Source organism: Dermacentor andersoni, chromosome 1, assembly GCF_023375885.2.
Source record: "Dermacentor andersoni chromosome 1, qqDerAnde1_hic_scaffold, whole genome shotgun sequence".
In the NCBI taxonomy this organism is placed as follows: domain Eukaryota; kingdom Metazoa; phylum Arthropoda; class Arachnida; order Ixodida; family Ixodidae; genus Dermacentor; species Dermacentor andersoni.
In genome coordinates, this window is record NC_092814.1 from 17,307,842 (window position 1) to 17,328,049 (window position 20,208).

At 45.2% G+C, this 20,208-nt stretch overlaps 1 protein-coding gene across 14 annotated transcripts in view; it reads left to right on the top strand.

Annotated features, from left to right (window-relative positions):
• Nucleotides 1-20,208, top strand: part of LOC126546064 (WW domain-containing adapter protein with coiled-coil-like) — a 397,851-nt gene that overhangs the window by 92,883 nt on the left and 284,760 nt on the right. For all 14 annotated transcript variants that reach the window (XR_008608402.2, XM_055061222.2, XM_055061221.2 and 11 more), the window contains one exon: nt 12,502-12,656. Coding sequence is in view for 13 of the 14 variants with exons in the window: in XM_055061222.2 (XP_054917197.2) it covers nt 12,502-12,656 (155 nt within the window). In the remaining variant the exon portion in view is untranslated. The remainder of the gene's footprint in view (nt 1-12,501; nt 12,657-20,208) is intronic.

Sequence of the window (20,208 nt, forward strand, 5' to 3'; positions counted from 1 at the left end):
CAAAGTATGTTCTATTCCACTTATGTTGACGTGTAGATGGGATTTAAATCCTGTAACCTCACGATCTGCAAATGACAGACTCAACTTAGTCTGAACAAAGTGTCCAGATGGGCACAGGAGAATGGATTTGAGGTAAATCTCCCGAAAAGCTACTGCATCCTGTTTTTCAGAATTAGGCCTGGTCCCAGACCCCCATATTGAGCTGCATGTTCAAAATTTACCTTTAAACAGAGAGCACAAATTTTGAGGCATCATTTTAGATACAAAATTAACCTTAATTCCACATCTGAAATATCTTAAAAAATAAATGGCTAAAAACTATGAACATTTTCAAAATTCTGTCGCGCACAACGAGGGCTAGTAGTTATAGGAAGTGCATCACAAGCCTTTACAAAAGCCTCATTCAAACATGCTTAGATTACAGGGCCATAGTAGACAGTTCTAGTTTAGCGTACGCAACTTATAGCATACGCTATACACTGTAGTGTAGCGTACACTAAGCAGCGGACGTTTTTTACAGTTTTTGTTGGCCAGGGAGATCTTCAGATCTCAGAGGCCATATGCCGTCATTGCAGCTATTTCCCGACTGTAGCGATAGGTGACGCTGACATCTGGAATGTTTCTTTCATTAGGCTTCGACTCGTTCGAAACGAGAAGTGGTCTCGAAAACACCACAAGATTACCCATAATACTCTGTCGTCGAAGCGGCCTGAGACTAAGCGAAAGCCATTTACACAATCATTTGCTACGAACGAAGTGCGTATAACAAAAGCAACGCCAAATTCAATTCGAAGCGGGCAGCCGGGACCGCCACCATGTTTCATGCTAACTCCGCAAGCCACGCAAAAACGGTAACGCAAACTCGTTTGATTTTACGCCCGCTATACCCGCTATTTCGCTTAGCGTTCAGCATATGCGCCGCGACGACCCGCTATTTTTTAGCGTACACATTGGTATAGCGTACGCCATACTAAAGCTGTCTAGTGTATCAGTCGGCTTCTAGTGCCTTGAAGATGCTAGATCCTATCCATCACCGGCCCGCCTGGCGACTGGTGCCTGCAGGACAAGTCCTGTAGAGAGTCTCTACGTTGAAGCTGACCACTGGTCGTTCAATCTTCAGAGGGCGTACTCTAGTTTTGTATACTTTCTGAAAGTTCACGCAAACCGTTAACATCCCTCTTGCGTAACCATAAATGACTTGACATCTGCAGCACTGTTTCATAGTTGACCTGCAGCTAGAGAACAATTCTCTTTGCACCCAAGAAAACTTCGCGAGGAAATGGGTGTTTCACTCCTGGAATATCGCCTGTTGACCCCAGCAACGCCACTACTGCTGTGGCAGTGACAGCTCATAGAATGTGATGCATTATTTGTAGATGTGACAAAACGCGACCAAGAGGCACATATTACAATGCATTTCCTAGAACTCCAGTTCAAGTGCTCGAGCACAGAGTTTTACACTGACACTTCTAAGTTGCATGCTGGGGTGTCCTATGCAGCTGTTGGTTCATCCTTCTTGGACTCCATTGTACTGCATCCAGAAACAAGTATCTTTGTGACTGAGGCCTGTGCACTGTTGTCGGATGTGAAGGATATAAAAAAAAAATCAGAACTTCAAAAAGTAATTATACATACAGATTCCCTTAGCATCACAAAAGCCTTGAAGTCGCTCTGTAAAAACAAAAAATCTTGTGCTTATTGAGTTCTATTTCATTCTGTGTAGAGCGTGTGTACATATACATTGTGACGGTGCAGGAGATCTGCACCAGTGTTTAAATAAACACAGCAGCGAGGGCTCCTAATCACAGTATCAGAAAAACAGTCCACTTCATCCGTTCTCGCGCTGTTGGCACATACCATACTGTAACATAAATTCCCGGGGCCAAAAGCGCTGTCCTGGTGCTGACTAAGGTATAGGGTTCTAGTCCGAGTGGTAGGGCTTGAGCCTCTATATGTGTACGAGTTCTGTAGCCGGGGCTGCCGACACAGTGGGGGCAACCACAGGGGAGACCTTGTATGTCAAGTCAGTCACTTGGTGCACCACGCAATAGGATCCAACGTAACGGAGCAGCAGCTTTTTGCTGAGACCCACGCAATGAGAAGACTGCCAGAGGCGGACCAGTAAGCCAGGATCGAAGTAGGCATCTCGGTGGTGGCGATTGTAAAGCATTTTTTTAACAGTCTGAGACGCTACAAGATGATCACGGGCAATGTGGTGGGCAGTTTCGGCATAGGCAATGGCATCCAGGGCATAGGAGCAAGTCGCAGATGAATCTGTGGGAAGCAAGGAATCAAATGGCAGGAGTGCGTTGTGGCCATACAAAAGATAGAAAGGTGAAAACTCGCAGTGTCATGGTGCGAAGATTTATAAGCGAAGGTGACAAAGGGCAATGCACAGTCCCAATCCCGATGATCTTACGACACATACATAGCGAGCATGTCGATAAGCATTATGTTGAGGCACGCAGTCAGTCCATTTGTTTGGGGATGGTAAGCTGTCATGAACTGAAGATGAGTGGCACAGGACTGTAGAGGGTCGTCAATGACTTTGGTGAGGAAGCAATGGCTGCGATCCGTTAGGAGCTGATGTGGAGCACCGTGTTGTAGAATAACATCTCGAAGGAGAAAATCATCGACATCGGTGGCACAGCTCGCGGGGAGAGCTCGCATGATAGCAAAGCGAGTCGTGTAATCTGTGGCGTCCACATTCCATCGGTTGCCAAGTGCTGACGCAAAGAAAGGTCCAAGTAGGTCCAAGCCAACATGGAAAAACGGCTCGCTGGGAATGTCAATTGGCTGAAATAGGCCAGCTGGACGCAAGGAGGGTTTCTTGCGACGTTGGCAGCTCTTGCAGGTTGCAATGTATCATGAAATGGAACGGTGAAGGGCGAAGGGTGAAGAAGCGCCGACGGACGCGGTCATAAGTATGAGCGACGCCTAAGTGGCCAGTGGTGGGGGTATCGTGAAACTGTGCGAGCATGTCCGACAGTAGGTGTTCCGAAATGACAAGCTCGATGCCGTTGGGATCAAAGTTGGGCAGAGAGGGGGGGGTGAAGTGATCGATGATAGATAGTAAAAAATGGTCGCGACGCTGTTTGTTGGAGATGTTGAGAAAGTCCGTAATGGATAGAACACAGGCATCAGTGTTGGCGTTGTTGAGGTCCGGTGGGCAAGCCGGATGTTGAGACAGGCAGTCTGCATCTTGGTGCAGTCGCCCTGATTTATATGTTACAGAAAAGAAGTAGTACTGCAACCGTAAGGCCCAACGGCTGAGGCGTCCTGTAAAGTCTTTCAGCAAAGATAGCCAATAGAGGGCATGGTGATCTGTAACAACAGAGACTTGTCGCCTGTGAAGGTATGGGTGAAACTTCGCAATGGCCCACACGAGAGCGAGGCATTCACGTTTGGTTATGGAGTAATTCTGCTCAGAATGAGAAAGGAGTTGGCTAGCGTAGGCAATAACGTGAGACTAGCCGTTCTGTTGGTGGGCAAGAACAGTGCCGATGCCATGACCACTCGCATCTCTACGAACTTTGGTTTCGGCAGCTGGGTCAAAATGGGCCAAAATGGGCAGATTCGTGAGTCTAGCAATAAGTTCGGAAAAGGCAGCGGCCTGATCAGGTCTCCACGAAAAAGAAACACCCTTCTTGAGAAGACCAGGCAAGGGGCGGGCGATGTTTGTGAAGTTCTTGATAAAGTGCCAAAAGCTGGAACACAGTCCTATAAAGCTATGGGGATGTTCAATGAGTGTGGAAGCGGGAATTCTTTTACAGCACGAAACTTGTTGGGATCAGACTGTATGCCGGTAGCATTGACGAGGTGGCTAAGGACTATGATGGGACAGCACCCGATATGATCTGTAGACCGATATGATCTGTAGACCGGTTGAGCTGTAGACCGGTTTTTCGGAAAACTGCAAAAACGGCAGAAAGGCGATGGAGATGGCTTTTGAATTTGCGCGAATAAACAAGAACATCATCAAGGTAGCAGAGGCATGTGGACAACTTAAGACCTCGAAGAGAGTCCATCATGCGTTTGAAGGTGGCCAGGGCATTGCAGAGCCCAAATGGAGTGATTGTAAATTGGTAGAGGCCAACAGGTGTAATGAAGGCTGTTTTCTTGTGGTCATGTTCGTCAACAGCGATTTGCCAGTACCTAGAGCGGAGATCAATGGAGAAGTAACTGGCGCCGTGTAAACAGTCTTAATGCGTCGTCGATCCATGGAAGAGGGTACACGTCCTTGGCTGACATTATTGAGATGGCGATAGTCCACACAACACCTCGAAGTGTTGTCCTTTTTCTTCACCAATACGACTGGGGAGGCCCAAGCACTGGAAGAAGGCTCAACAATGTTCTCAAGCATTTTATTGACCTTGTTTTGTATGATGGCATGTTTGGGTGCTGACACTTGGTGAGGTCTCCGGTGAATGGGAAGCACATCGCCTGTGCTTACGCAATGCGAAACCAGGGTGGTCTGACCCAATGGACGACCACCAGGATCGAAGATATCTTTGTATGAAGCTATGAGGGAGCAGAGAGCATCAGCGTAGTGAGGTCGCAGGTCAGGGGAAATCATTTGGCATGACGGTGTCTCATACCTGGAAGTTGAAGTCGACTCTGCAGCAGTCAAGTCAAGCTGAGGATCAGTACAGTGCTGCAAGGAATCCAGCGTCACTAGGGAAATGCTCATTGGAAGAACTTGCGTCGATGAACAGAAGTTCAGATTGGAAGGCATGCCTGATTATTCAGAACTGTAACAATGGTGTTGGTTGATGTAACGTGGCAGGTTAAGAGAATGTCCAGAACAGGGTACATGTCGTGTAGTCTCCGTCAGAGAGAGCAGGGAACGGCACCATTCAGACGTATGTCTCGGCATGGGGCGGCACCATTGGCCGCACCTAAGGCGAGCTCGTCTGCGGCGTTGTTGGCAGTACATTGGGGTAGATCTAAGTGCAGAACACCGGAAGAGCAGTCGATAAGCGCAAAGTCCAGTGTCAAAAAGTCAATACCTAGAATCAGATCATGAGGGCAGTGGTCGATGATGCCAAAGATGACAGACGAAACACGGCCCAAGGACGGCATAAACTGTGGCACAATCCTTGCACAAAAGCAAATTCAAATCGTCTGCAATTCCCTTTATCAGATGGCCGACATTATCCGATTCTGACATGTCTATTTTTTTACAAAGAACCAGCACGTCCAGTATATAGGCAATATATGACTGTGCATGACTGAGCCCATGTCGCAAGCTCTTGTCTGGCTGATAGCTGACGTCCGGAAAGTTTTCAAAATATGTCGCGCATCTTTTGTTTGCAGACTTCCCAGCTAGTCAGACCTTCGTATGTGTCATACCACACGCGAGCCGTGCTTTGGAGGTAAAAGATTATGTTGGCAAGCATAAGTGTCGTGTCCCATCTGTTATGGTCGCTGACGCGTTCATACCAGGTAAGCCAGTCTTCCACATCCGTGTCTTTGCACCTGTGAAAATCCCTGGATCACGTGGGTGCGATAGCACTAGATGTGATGAAGCCTGGGTGAATGTGGATGGGGTGTCGTCGTTTGAAAACATTGTGATGGAACCGATGCGGCGACCACTACGGAGATCCAGTGCACCGTTGTAGCAAGCGTACCCCACACCTCCCACCAAATGTGATGGTGTAGCAGATCTTCACTGGTGTTTAAATAAACACAGCAGTGATGGCTCCGAACCACAGTATAGGAAAAACAGTCAACCTCGTCTTCTGTTCTTACGCTGCTGGCACATACCATACTGTAACCATATATATATATATATATATATATATATATATATATATATATATATAATCAGCATGTCATTATATGCTGAATGCCTGGCCATAGAGGCATTGAGGGCAATGTGCTGGCACACCAAATGGCCATGTAAATTGCATTGCATGCAATTAACCCTACCGCTGCATTCCCAGTCGCACATCTGAAGCCTTTCTTGCAAAAGAAACTGCAAAACCAGTGGCAACGCATGTGGGACCCTGACACAAATAGTAAGCTTCACTTGATTAAGTCACAGTTAGGTTCCTGGCCTTCCACAACAAAAACATGACGAACTGATGTCCTGTTCTGTCGTCTCAGAATAGGACACACATATGGCACCCACAGTTTTTTTGCTTACTGGAAATGAACCACCAACTTGTGGTAGATGTAGTGAAAGACTGACCGTCCTCCATGTCCTCCTGGAGTGTTGGGAAGCAGAAGCTGAGAGAAGCACTTTTCTGTAGTATAGCGGCAGCACATCCCTCTTCTTCCCATAATGTTCCTTGGTCCAGAACTGTTTTTTGACACCAGAGCAGGCCTAGGTTTCTTGAAGGATGTTTTCTTGCATATTATTAGACCCATAAATTCGCAGCACATCCTCTTTCCAGAGGATGTCACTGTGATAGTAGTTTTGCATAGCACATACCTCCAGGCTGTTGCATTTCAAGAGTTCTTTAAGGCAGTAGTGCTTCTTGCAAACACTTGCCTCTGACATATTTTAGTATATCATCAATCTTTTACAACATATCTTTCGTGTCCGTAGTACCACCTCATTAGCCATTGCTATAATTTTATTACATATAGGTTTTATGCACTATATAGCGACTGCTTTTGAAGCCCCTTTACAGCCATGTCACAGCTACCTCTCAGAATTCATCAATCCACTGCGAACTCAACACTGGCCAGCAGCTCTTTGGCCATATCTGGCCCTTGCGTCAAAAAATACCACATTCTTCATAAATTTTTCCCCACATCAAACTTGGAAGAGTCAGACAAGGATTGTGCTGGGCGGGGTGCATTTTTTTGTGCAGGATGACTCCTGTAGACCTTTTTTTTTATAATGGACAAGGACTTAGTATAAGCCAAGTTAGCATCTATAAATGAAACAACAGGTAACCAATCTATTTTGGTGATGCAGTCAATCAAATGTTTTCTGTCAGTTTAGTCCGTGTGGAAAGTTGAATTTTGTCCAGTGGAACTGTATGGAAGCCGAAAGAAAATGGAAACAGTTATGACGGGTTCATAACTGCAGCCAAAGAAGCAGTTAGTGTAATGCAGGTGATTGGAGGTACCATATTCTTAAACGTTGATTTTGTCGTCCCCCATGATGACTACGTTTCTTTTTTCTCCTGTAGCCAAAGTGCTACGGGCTGCATTTAACTCGTGACAAAATTCTGATACTGTTGATGATGGTGGATAATAGATGCAGCCAATAATGGTTTTCTTTGTGCTTAATGGCATTGGCGACTATTTCCGTCGATATTGATTCACAGTTCTCGCAACGAAGGTTAAAATTGGACCACCTTTTGTAGGATACCATAGGTGAGCTGACTACTGCCACTCCACTGTGGTTGCTCGGCAAACGAAAACAATATTAGGATGCATATGAAGAAAACGAAAACTTGTCATTTGGGGGAAAGCTACATCCCTGACATGCAGATGACAGAAGAGTGATGGCCTGATGATGTCAGTGGAGCATGGCTTCGTCATGGTGTTTTTCAACTATTTCCTTACCATGGGGAAAATGGCTTGGTTTTGTAGGTTACACAAAATTTTTCTTCTGAAGAAACTCTTGCACTAAAAATTTTATCCAACACATGAAAGCAAAGCAGAATGAATCTGCTTTACAGGTATACAACCTTCATCAGCGAGATTTATGTTGAAAACAAGATTGTAGCATAATATTGAACAAAACTTGTGTAAAGATACACTTGCATCTAAAAAGAAAAAGCAAAAAAATTTAAATGTACAAAATGTTTTGCTATCAAATTGCTGCTACTTGCAAAATAAAAATTTTTTCCTTGATGACTGCTTGTGCTATAAAAATTTAACTGAAAGCCCTACAGTTGGCCGTGCCATGCAGCAAAGCAGTTCCTCGATGTTAAACGTAGGGAAATGTTGCAAGTCTTGCAGTAAGCTTTTTTTCTGCTGCATTTTGCTTTCGTAACATTTCTTGCTGTTTTGGTGTCTCCATGTTAGCTGGGGTGCTGAATGGCTTCAGCTGGTGGAGGAGCAGGAACTAGCGGTGCATCCTCAAATTCCGGGTTGATTTTCCAGAGTGTCTACCAACCGGGAAAACCGGGAATTCTCAGGGATTTTTAATAGTCTGGAAATTCTAAGTGTAAACTCGGGAAATTTGTGCTTCTATCAGGGAAAATTAGCTGTAAATTTATTGAAAGGGAACGAAAGTCGCGCTAATGTTGGCTCGAGTAACAGAGAGGAATCGTAACGAATCCTCTTTGACGCCGTGTTGTTGGGTGGAGGAGTTGCCAGTGTACAGTCAACGACCGATTTTCCAGACGCCCAATTTTTGGGACACTCCCGATAATTTGGACGGCTTTGTGGCACCGCCACATACCCCATAGGGTCAATGCATGAGAACATCAGAAATTTCGAACCTAAGAACCCTTCGCCGTCTGGTTTTCCGGACTTTTTGCCGTGACTGCAGGTCCGAAAAGGCATTAATCAATGTCATCACCACTGCCATTTTGATTACCTTACCATCCGCTGACAGCCGTAGCCACCACCGTGGCAACGCCAGGTCTAGCTGCTTTGACGTTCGCTATTAGGCTTCATGCCGTTCGGTTCCGTGTTTTTCATTGAAAGAATTTGCCGCTATCAGCAGTGGCACTGACTCCGCCTTTGTAGTCCTCACTATTGGCTTCGAAGCTCGGAAAGCACGACGCGTTGCATAATGCTGGTTCCCGAAAGTCAGCTTTGCCTCAATACAACAATGTTGCGCGGTAAAGCATACGCAAAGTACTGCGGTGAAGCTTAACAAGCATGGGCAGGGGCAATTGTCATGTGACACAGTATGTATTCCTTAATTACACATGCATGCACTCGCTGTCTCCTGTCACAGTGCGAGCGCTGATATGCCTAATAAGTGTACTGGCAGGCCTTCGGAGCTTCTTCAGATGTGCCTGTGGTGGTATACGCCCTTATGAGGAGTAAAAGACATGCATTCATTTTTTCCGACGTTTTCGCGGCCCTTAGGGAGTCTGAAAAATCGGACGTTGACCGTACAACTGACCAACAGGATGCTTCAAATGGGCCATGAGGCGAACGCGTGGTGGAAGGAGGACAAGAACAGAAAGGACCCACGCATTGAGGAATGAACGGGAAAGGAAGTGTGCCGCTCCTTTTTTCAAGGAGCTTGCGCTTAAAAAACAACGTGTTGGCTGACGCCGAGATGCAGGTCTCCCTCATCCAAACCAAAATAAACTCTTTGAAGCAGTGAAACTCAACACTGCGGTGTTGTGCACGGCTGAGAGTAGGTCGGCACACTTGAGGTTGACTTTCCAACTACTGATGGAGGATCTCACTTGTGACAAAGTTCAAGCCTCACACCAATGAGCTTGCTATCAGTTGATAGAAATAGCTCATATACGAAATATTTGCTTCTGCATGCATCTATTTTTATTCATATTTGAAAATGACTCGATTTGCAATGGTCTTTACCATCCTTTTTTCGAAGATATTGTATTTGCTGTGCATTTTACTAAGCCCTCCCCTCTGTTTTCTTTTTGAATAAAATGAACATTACTCCTTACTATTCAAACTGTATTAAGTCTTCTTTTTTATTTTTTCACATGCTTACTAGAGAGTGACAGCATCGGGCGACATGGTGTCGGCCCGTCTTGACATAAAACAAAGTTCTGTTTAACTTGAAAAGTTCACAAAGGCACTGAGGGGAAACCTGGAAAACTCGGGGAATTTGGAAATGTCAACTTGGTAGACAACATTGTCATCGTTGCTCTCAGAAACAGTCAGATAAAAAGGGGGCATCCTCTAGTTCACTGTTGCTTGAGCCATCAATAAAATCAGCCACATACACAGGGAAATTGGGAGATCTGTGCTGGTTTGGAGCACGTACGCCACTTTCGGAGGCTGTCATTTTCGTTTTCAGTTCCGAGAAGTGCGTGTGCATCTTTGGGAGCCTGTCAAAAAATTTCTGCGAAGCGGGGAAAAAAATTAACTTCATGAGGAACAAAAGTGTAGTTCTTCTATACGTCAGATGGTGCAGTGTGTCCGTGAGTGGCACACAAAATGTCTAAAATGCTGTTTCAAACCATCGTTAGCTGGCTAACAATGCGCAATGGGTGCAGTAGGGAAAGAGTTGAAATGCGTGTATTGAAGTGGATGGCCGATAAACAATCTTCGGAGAGAGATCTTTTCATTTGTCAGAAAGAAAAATACGATGTTACCATAGAAGTAGGCTTGGGTACTTATAAGAGGTTCCTATCTAATGAAAGATAGATCAGCCTCGAAATCAACATTGCTGTCATTTGTTTTCCTGGCTTTAATCTTGCAGCAGTTGTCCATAGATGCTGCTAGGCCTTATTTTTCTCGAAGGACAGAGCTTTAGCAAGGAGCTTCTTTTTTCAGGGTGGTTGTTATAGAAAATTTGAAAATTCTGTGGACTGGAAAAACCTAGGTCTTTGGTGTGCAGACAGGCTTTTCGTACCTCACTAACATATTCCTGTTTTTTAGCACAAGAACAGAATCTAGTTATATGTTTGTTGTTGGGGCCTGCCTTAGTTGATACATGAGGCACGACATCAATTTCGGTGTTGAAAACGGCTCAACTTATCTTCGCCCCCAGACAATGGCTACACAATCCTGGGCACAGGGAATTACCTTCACCTCGACATTATTCTGCCTAGAATATTGCTCCTGCTCCCCAACTCATTTCATCCATGCTTCGTTTCCAGACTTGAATTTTAACACTGGTATTTTCTGCCTTGAGGCTTTCTACTGAAATGAGCAGCTGTACACTTGGAAGTGATTCTCAATGACCATCCTCAGCTCGTAAACAACCGTATCAGTGCAACCACTTTTGTGTTTATATTCAACAAAATTGTTGACCATTTGCTCCATCGATTTGTCTGGCAAAGCTTTCAGCTGCTCAATTCTTGCTAATTTTGGGTACGAGGGCATATCAAATAACACACTTTCAGTGGTGCCTTTGGTAACAGCAGTTGCAAGAAAAGAAGTAAAAAGAAAAAGTCTTAGTTTCGCCCGAAAAACGAAGCATTGATTGCTATAACTAATTAGTAGACAGCTATACGAAGTAAGCGTATTAATTAGTTTTATTTACCTTGTAAACTTGCAAACATTAGCTTCCTTCCACACGCTTCCTTTATTTCGAGTGTGTTTTCACACTCGCAGCGGTAGTTTTTAGCACTTGAAGGAAAGGGAGCGTGTAAAACCAGAAGTGGTACCTTATGTGCACCGTGTGAGCCATAACCTCAAGAAGGTAGCTACCACATATGGCATTCCGGTTGTCTTTTCGGCTCCCAAGAAGTTAGCTCAATTGTGCCCCCGGATCGCACTCAAAGGACCGCGGGGCTGCCAGAAGCAGCAGGCCAAACATTTCAGGGACTCTGTTGAAGGGGTGGTCTACGAGATACCCCTAGATTGCGGCAAGTCATATGTTGGACAAGCAGCACATTGTAATAATGACAGACTGGGGGGAGCATGCTAAGAGTATCAGTAAGTTTGACAATGCGACAGGCTGTGAAGCCTGTCGTTGTACGCCATGCTTTGAGCAAGTATTGATTCTTGGCAAAAGTAGGGACAAAACTGCAAGGGAGTTGTTGGAAGCTTAAACAAAGTAAAACAAAAAACATGCAGACCTTCAGTTTGTGTGTTTTATTATTTCTTTAAGGTTTAATTCATCTATTCAAGCAACATATTACACAAATGACAGATGTTGCCTTGAATAATTCTTAAAGTCACATGTCACCACGAGCGAGTCACAGCACGACCACATGTACGTAGGTGCACTAGCACGTGTACATCATTCTCCGGTTTGGAGCGTGGTGGCTGCTAGAAGGGAACTGTTCGGTTTTAAATTTCAGATCTTTCCGCAGCGCCTTGCGATGTAATACATTGCAGATACGCTCGTTATCGCACATTGTATGCTCTGCGCTTGTTGGCTCAAAATGGCCGGACCTGGTGAGGGGCACTATAAGGCAAAGTTGTTTGATAATCTTCACCGTTATTTCACTTGTGGATAGTTCAACAAACCAGTTAATAAAAACAACTAATTAATATATTAAACAAATGCATTGTTTTTTGTATTCTCCATGGCCAGAAATAAAGGCTGATGGTACTTGAGCTTTCTGGGGTCTGCTTTGATACATTGTACCATGTGATGCAGATAGGACATGTCCTTGTTTCTATACAAACTGCTCAACCCCAGAAATGTGCCTGCTGCATCCTATAGTGTGTGCTCGCAGGGCGGTAGCCATTTTGATGAGGAGGTCTGTTTTCTGAGCTTATATCTTGTGCTGTGGAACTATGGAAAGACAGACAGGAAACTGGAGATAGGCAGGATGGGATGTCTCTTGCGTTTTTGTTGAATGCCAAGTTTGGCAGTGTACTTCACTCAATCGTACTTATTTCAGTTGCATGAATACTGATGTTACGGCATATTCAGTTACTGTATTGAAGGGGGAGGATGATCAATGGCCATGATCTGCACAGGGTCAAGCAAGTCACCAGCCTACAAGGACCGATTCAGCAAGAACAGCTCATTGGGCAGCAGTTCAAGCACCAGTGCAAAAGATGTGCACTTGTCCAAGCCTCGACCAGTGGACACCACTACCCATCGTACCAATCATGAGAAAAGCCATGTTGAGGTAAGAGCTTACTATTGACTTTCGGGATAGTAGTCATTCCACTATCTGGGGCAACAAGGCAGCACTTACCGTAGTTGCTCGCATAATGATCGCACTCGCGTAATGATCGCACCCCTGAATTTTGTCGTCAAAATTCAATTTTTTTTATTTCCCGTGTAATGATCGCACCCCGAACTTGCCGCAGCGATATGTTGTGTGCCAAGTCTAGCTAATAATGATCGTGCTTACCATCTGTCGAATGCTACGCGAACGACTCAAGACAAACCAAGCGGTCTGCACGCACCCAACATTCTTAAGTAGATGCCTCATTTCATTACTTTCTTCACTTTCCGCACTTCCATGACAAAAAGAGCTACAACCAAACTTGCCTTTATTATGTGTAGGTTTTGTAATGGTTGTGGTCAACAATAACAACAACAACAACAAAAAAAAAAACCGCGCGTTTCGATTCTTCTCATCTGCACTCGTCGGCACGCAACAAATCGCGAGCGGCAACGATAGTAGCCACGTTTACACTGATACGTTAAAAGTGTACTTTATTCATATGCCAACGCTTGTAACACAGCTAAGATATTCACCCACCCTTAGCGGAAACGTGCCGTATTAGGATAGTAGTAAAGACAGATGCCGCAGTTTCCGCAGCATGCCGGCCATGTGTTTCTATGTCACTGGCACCTAAGCGCGCCCATCTGTTTCTGCCCGCTCAAAGTGGACATGGCTACGTTATTGGCGCAAACTTGCCGATATTAATGATACTATTCATTACTGATACGGAAGAAACTGTTTCAATGCACATAATGTACTCACGAGAAGAAAAAAAAAATCGCGTTAGGCTTGCTCCGCCGGCCGCCATTTTTGTTTTGGTGTCCTGCACCCGCATCCCGCAGCAAACGCAGGACGAAAAAAAATTTTTTTTCTTTTCGCGGGAAATTTAACCCGCATAATGATCGCAACCCTAAATTTGCGTCAATTTTTTCTGACAAGAAAGTTCAATCATTATGCGAGTAAATACGGTACTTCCACAAAGGCTGTAGAAATGTCTTATATTCATATATCTGTATTCAATAGTAGCACTGCGTAGTAGAATGGTAACGCTATGCTAAAATACTTTCTTGTAAAGAAGCTTGAGATGCAACTTGTTTGGTGGGCTAAGTTTAAACCAGGGTGTCAAACCAAACCCGAACTAAAATCTGTACCCAAATTGCAATTTGGGTGGAACTGAACCCAAACCAATATTTTTGGAACATGCCTGAACCCAAACCAAACCTGAACCAACGAAGAAAACAGCGGTTCGGCACAAGAATTCAGGGTGTCTACCGACCGGGAAAACCGGGAATTCTCAGGGAATTTGAATAGTCTGGAAATACTCAGGGAATTTGTGCTTCTATCAGGGAAAATTACCTATAACTTTAGTGAAAGGGAACGAAAGTCATGTTAATGCTAGCTCTAGTAACAGAGGAATCGCAAAGAATCGTCATTGACGCCGTGTCATCGGCACGATGTATTGCCAGAGTAGTTGACCGATTTTCCAGACGCCCGATTTTTCGGACATGCCCGATAATTCGCACGAGTTTGCGGCACCACCACGTGCCCCATATAGTCAATGTTATTGCCCTGACTGCAGGTCTGAAATGGCAATAATCAAAGCCACCACCGCCGCCATTTCGATTATCTCGCCGCCTCGAACCGGCACTCTCACACGCAGATCCGCTGGCAGCCGTAGCCACTACCGCGGCAACGTTAAGCCTAGCTGCTTCTACGTTCGCTATTAAGCTTCTTGCCGTGTTTTTTCATTATAGAATTCGCCGCTGTCAACAATGGCACAGACTCCGCCTTCGTTGTCCTCGCGATTGGCTTCGAAGCTCGGAAAGCACGGCGCGTTGCGGGAGCTGGTTCCCGAAAGTCAGCTTCGCCCCAATACAGAAATGTTACGCGGTGAAGCATAAGCGTGGGAAGGGGCAATTGTCATGGGACACAGTATGTATTCCTTATACACGCGTGCACCCCTGTCTCATGTCAAAGTGCGAGCACTGATATGCCTAATAAGTATATTGACAGGCTTTAAGAGTTTCTTGGACGTGCTTGTGGCAATTTCAGCCCTTAAGGGCAGTTAAAGACATGCATTCATTTTTTTTTTCGGACAGCCAGATTTTTCGGATGTTTTGGCGGCTCCTAGCGAGTCCGAAAAATGGGACGTTGACTGTACAACTCACATGCCATCTCACATGAAGTCCTCCAGATTGCCTAAAAACCAAAACGGTTGCCTCCACGGTACGATTTCACACAGCCATGTGACTGGACATTAACACATCTAAAGAAAAGAGACGCCCCACACGAACACATTATACAAGAATTCCGTGCTCTTCAGGACAAATATCAAAATAACATGCAATTTTACACCGATGGCTCTGAAACAAAACAACACATGGGCGGGGGAGCCGTAATGGAAAATTGGGAAACAAGTATTCGATTACCAAAACATGCCTCTGTTTTCACGGCTGAAGTTTATGCTATAGGGGTTGTAGTTAAAAAGATGACACTGACAAACACAAAAATGCAGTCATATACACTGATTCCTTAGGTGCACTAAAGGCTCTACATCTGAAATCTGAATGTGAACCCCTGATGGGGACATTTTAAACATGGTGATGCTTAGCAAATATGGGAGATCAATTTGTTTCTGCTGGGTCCCAAGTCATGTTGGTATACTGGGTAACGAAGCAGCTGACGGATGCGCATCGATGGCAGCGTACAAGGGCATAACAAGCACGGCACTTCCATATAAAGATAGTATCCGCGCAATTAGGAAGGCCTTTTATAAGGGGGGACATGGGTTGTGGCGACCAAAAATCGCGAAAAAGCTCGATATTTTTTATTGCATTTTTGGAATGTACAGCTATTATTGCATCTACATTGGTAATTTGATACCGATAACATCAGTATTTTAGCTGCAGTGACGCCTTATACATGTACTAGCTGAATTTCAGATGGCACATTTTCCAAAACGCGCGCCTGCTCTTCGGCTACGTTCACACTTGGTCTCGGAGCAGGTGGAAGCAGAAAAAACTTGACAAAATCCGCCCGCCTAGGCGGGAAAACGGGCGGAAAACCAGGCGGCGAAAAAAATCCGTCTTCGACCGATTTTTTTGACACTTTAAAGCGGAAAACGGTTTCGCTTCACCGGAAGCTGCACGGACATATAAACATCCGGTCGTAAAATTTAACATTTTCTGTTGTTGATTGTCTATTTTTAGGAAAAGCAACTAGCTAAAGCTATCGAAACTATGTCTTGTTTATCTTCCATGGTAGACAAAAGTTAAAAACGACACGTGCAGTTGCGCAGAATATAGCTTTTAGTAACTGATGGGTCAATTAATGAACATATGTCTTGAAATAGTGTGATGAACAGCACCACCACGCGGACAAACGTACATAAACTAGATAGATGTGGGCGAAAGCAGCAGCGGTTTCCGCTGCAGTGGCAAAAGAAATGTGAACACCTTGTACATGCGCGGAAAAGATTTTACGGCCGCTTTGGCTTTTCCGTCTGCTTGTCGTCTCCCAAGTGTGAACGTAGCCTTCCACGTGTGCTAGCTTTGGTCTCATTTGAAGGAGGTGACTTTTCCGTTCAAATTCTCACTAGAACGGGCCCCATTCAGCCATTGGCCACTTAGAAAAATGCGTGGCAAAAAAAGGTATTAGAATGCCCTCCTATTCGTCACTCGGTGCACGTGACTTGAGCTTGCCTCCTGATAGGCGGAACTGCATGGCCATGGTCTGCTCCGCGCATTGAGGTGCGCCATCTTGCCCCAGTGTCAACGCGATGTCTGAAATGGAGCGCAAATTTCGAATGCGGCACAAGTTTGGTGTGAAAAAAGTGCGACGGAAGCTCATCGAAAACTTCAAAAAACGCTGCTCAACACTACAAAACACCCAGGACGCCACAACCTTAGCGTCCGATGCCGAAATCGTTGATGCAGCAACGGCAGGCCTAACGACCGCATCGGCTGCTGCGGATACTGTGACAAATCCGTCTGCCACAGACCCTTCGACCAGCGCTCGCGTACGGCAAGATACGATCTACTGGCAACCCCCCCGAGCTGGAGGAGGAGGAAGCTAAAGCCAAAGCAAAGCTATGGGAGTTGTCTTCCGCTCAAGCGATGGAGAGGAAACATGAGTTCGTGGGTGACAGTACCGACTATGCACTTCGCCCGCCTGATGGTACTACATTTAAGATTGTGGATTTGAGTGCTGTGAACACTTTATTAACATTTGCGAACTGCAACATCTGCAATTGGTGCCTTAGAAATCGTCCGAGACGAGCGGGAATACGGACTCACTGTGAAGCTGTGTTTTGTGCGCGCAAACTGCGTAGAGATTGCATCGGTGTGGAGCTCGCCACGCGTTCACAGATGAAACCCTTTGCTCTGTACGTTTTGGCTACGCATGTGCCATGCAGGCAACGGGGAACCGACAGACCGTGTTCAATGATGTTTTCTCGTTGATCGGCATCAGCTGTCGGGCTCTTCACACGAAAACGTGGCAGAGCTACGTGAAGACGAAGTTGGTGCCGCGGCCAATCGCGCGGTGCATAATCTGACGAGCGACTGCGCACGGTCGGTTAGCGAACTTTACGCCGAACTGAACGTGGGTCATACCGGGAACATCGCAGTGTCGTATGACAGTTCATGGAGGACCCGCGGTCATACGCCTCATGTCGGCGTCGGCACCGTGATTGAGTTGTTCAGCGGACTTGTGCTCGACTTTGTTGTATTGAGCAATTTCTGTGCTTGGTGCGAGTCGGGGCCTAAGGAGTGTGACCGTTCCTATGGAGCAATGAAGAATGGCCACAAGTGTCAGAAGAACACTAATAAGAAAGCTGGGGAGATGGAGGTGGAAGCTGCCCTCATCCTTTTCATCATTGGAGCGGCACAATCTGCGGTATACAACGGTACTTTGTGACGGGGACAGCCGCAGTTATCTTGCTTTACAAGATGATGAAGTGTATGGGTATATCCCAATTGAAAGAGGACTGCGTGAATCACGTGCAAAAGCGCATGGGGACGGCTTTGCGCAACTTGGTGGCAAAACACAAAGGCCCTGGACATGAGAGTCTTGGTGGAAAGGGCCGCTTGACAGCAGACTTGGTCTCCAAGTTAACCTCATTCTATGGATGGGCTCTGAAGATGCACAAAGGAGATGTAGATGCCACTCAAAATGCAGTGATGGCCACATATCATCACATTACATCAAACGACGATGTGGCTAATCACACTCCTTGTCCATCAGGCCCGTACTCCTGGTGCAAGCAAAATGCTGCAGTGGCCAAGGGTGAGCCGGTTCCAAAACATCCTCGAAAGCTTCCTCCTCATGTGTGTCAGGCTTTACGTCCCATATATGAACGTCTTTCAGACAAGAAGCTGCTGCAACGTTGCCAGCATGGTAAAATGCAAAATAACGAAAGCCTGCATTCGATGATCTGGGCACTGGCGCCAAAAGACCTGCAGGCTTCTTTGTTGATGGTGGAGGCTGCTGTGGCAGAGGCAGTATTAAAGTTAAATGCAGGCAATGCAAGGGCCTCAAAGGACATAATGAAAGAACTATGTCTAAATCCAAGCCAGCAAAGTCGCACCTGCATGGCCGAGAAAGATGGCAGCATCAGCCAAGAAGTGCAAAGCATCAGCAAACATGCGCCAGTCCTTCAAAAAGCGGCACACAGGGGCTGGGAGTCAGCAGGACTACATGCCTGGTGCCTACTGAGCTGTTCCAGCTGTAAATTTGTAAATAGGTTTTTGCATGTTTTCTCACTTTTCTCAAAACGTGTTTGGGTCACTCCACCAGACTGTCGGTGTGATATCTCGTGATCTAGAACAGCTAGAGCAATAATTATTTCTTTAGCAGAAAGCCTAATCTGCATATTACAAAGTGCTGGGAACAGAATTTCAAATTTGTGCGCATGTATATTTCCATTTTATTAATTTTCTTTTGGTGTGGTAGCCTTAGGACAAGGAAATAATTTTGATCACCTGCAGAATGGCTAATTAAAAACATAGTATCTAGCTATGCAATAATATTCACTTTCTGCTAAGCAGTTCTTTTTCCATTGTCTCCGGAAACAATAGAGTGGCAGCACTGTCAATCTCCTGAACTAATGGACCTACCAGAAGAATTATTGCATATTTGAAATCAGCACGAAAAACCAAGTAAGCTTGTTTATTTTCATCAGATTTGGCCATAAGATGCAGGAAATAATCTCCACAATCCATGTCGCCCCTTAAAAACTGCCTCAGGAAAACACTAGGATAAGGATGCTTCAGCTTCGAACTGCTCCACACTTTACTAACAGAGGTCGAGGCAGTGATAAATTCTAGACCACTCACATACATTTCTGATGATGCTACCGAAGCAGAAGTACTAACTCCTTCGCACTTTTTGTAAGGTAGACGTCTCACTGCCCTTCCACAAGTGCAAGTTAATGAGAACTCAGGAGGTTGCACAGACATACTGCACGCCTGAATGCTAAACGACTTTTGGCAGCGCTGGTATAAAGAATACATCTTGACACTGAGAAGTGTGCACAGCAGTTTAAAGAATGATGACCTTGTCATTATTAGAGATAACAAAGTACCCATTACGTTTTGGAAATTAGGTAAAGTTGTTAAAATCTTTAAGGGGAGCGCTGGGTACGTCAGAGCATGCAAAGTCCGACTAGCAGACAACACAGAGCTCACGAGACCGGTTCAACTTCTTTGTCCCCTGGAACTGTGCGGATGACATTGTTGGCCACGGAGGATGTTGGAAATCGTGCTCGTGCGGCGCATCGAAAATGAGGAAGAAGATGGGCTTGTAACTGGGAGTATGCTGATGTTAGACTTGTCACCTTGAGTACGTATGTTAGGACGGCTTAATGCTCTGCGACAATGAACCTGGCAGAAGTGCCTTTTCCCACAATATCTTCGAGATTCCGTATGATATTACCCTGCCTTTCTTTCAGTGCATACATCTGGTGGCAGCAATCAGGATTAAAGGTAAAGCAGCTAGTGACACCAGAGGATAACAATATTGAATGATTGACAACAGGTACTGTGTGCACAAGCACAATGCAGAAGAGGGCAACAAAGGAGATCGACAATTGCTTCACAGTGATGATTTCTAAACTCAAGAAAGAATGTTCTTTATTATAGTAGACTTTTGTTAAACGGATCTCGAAGGGACAGAAAATTTGTTTCGGTTTATGTGAAGTTTCTTTTAAGTGAAGGGCAAAAAAATTGACAAGAATTGTTTTATTCGAGAAGTGTGCAAGTGTTTTGGTATTACTATGGTGTAAAGAGACTTTATGTGTGCTAGGCTTCTAATATTGTAGCTTCTTTAGCACAAGGTTGTGTTTGATCATGCGTCAAAAAAAATTCCCTATAATTCTGTGCAGTGCTTGCATTCATAACAGCTCTTCGTAGTAAATTTTCAACTGTGTAGCATGCCGTGTGACCCAAAACAATAATGCTAACTGGAACCGTAATATCTATGTGTTCGTTAATATGTAGAATTAGTCTTT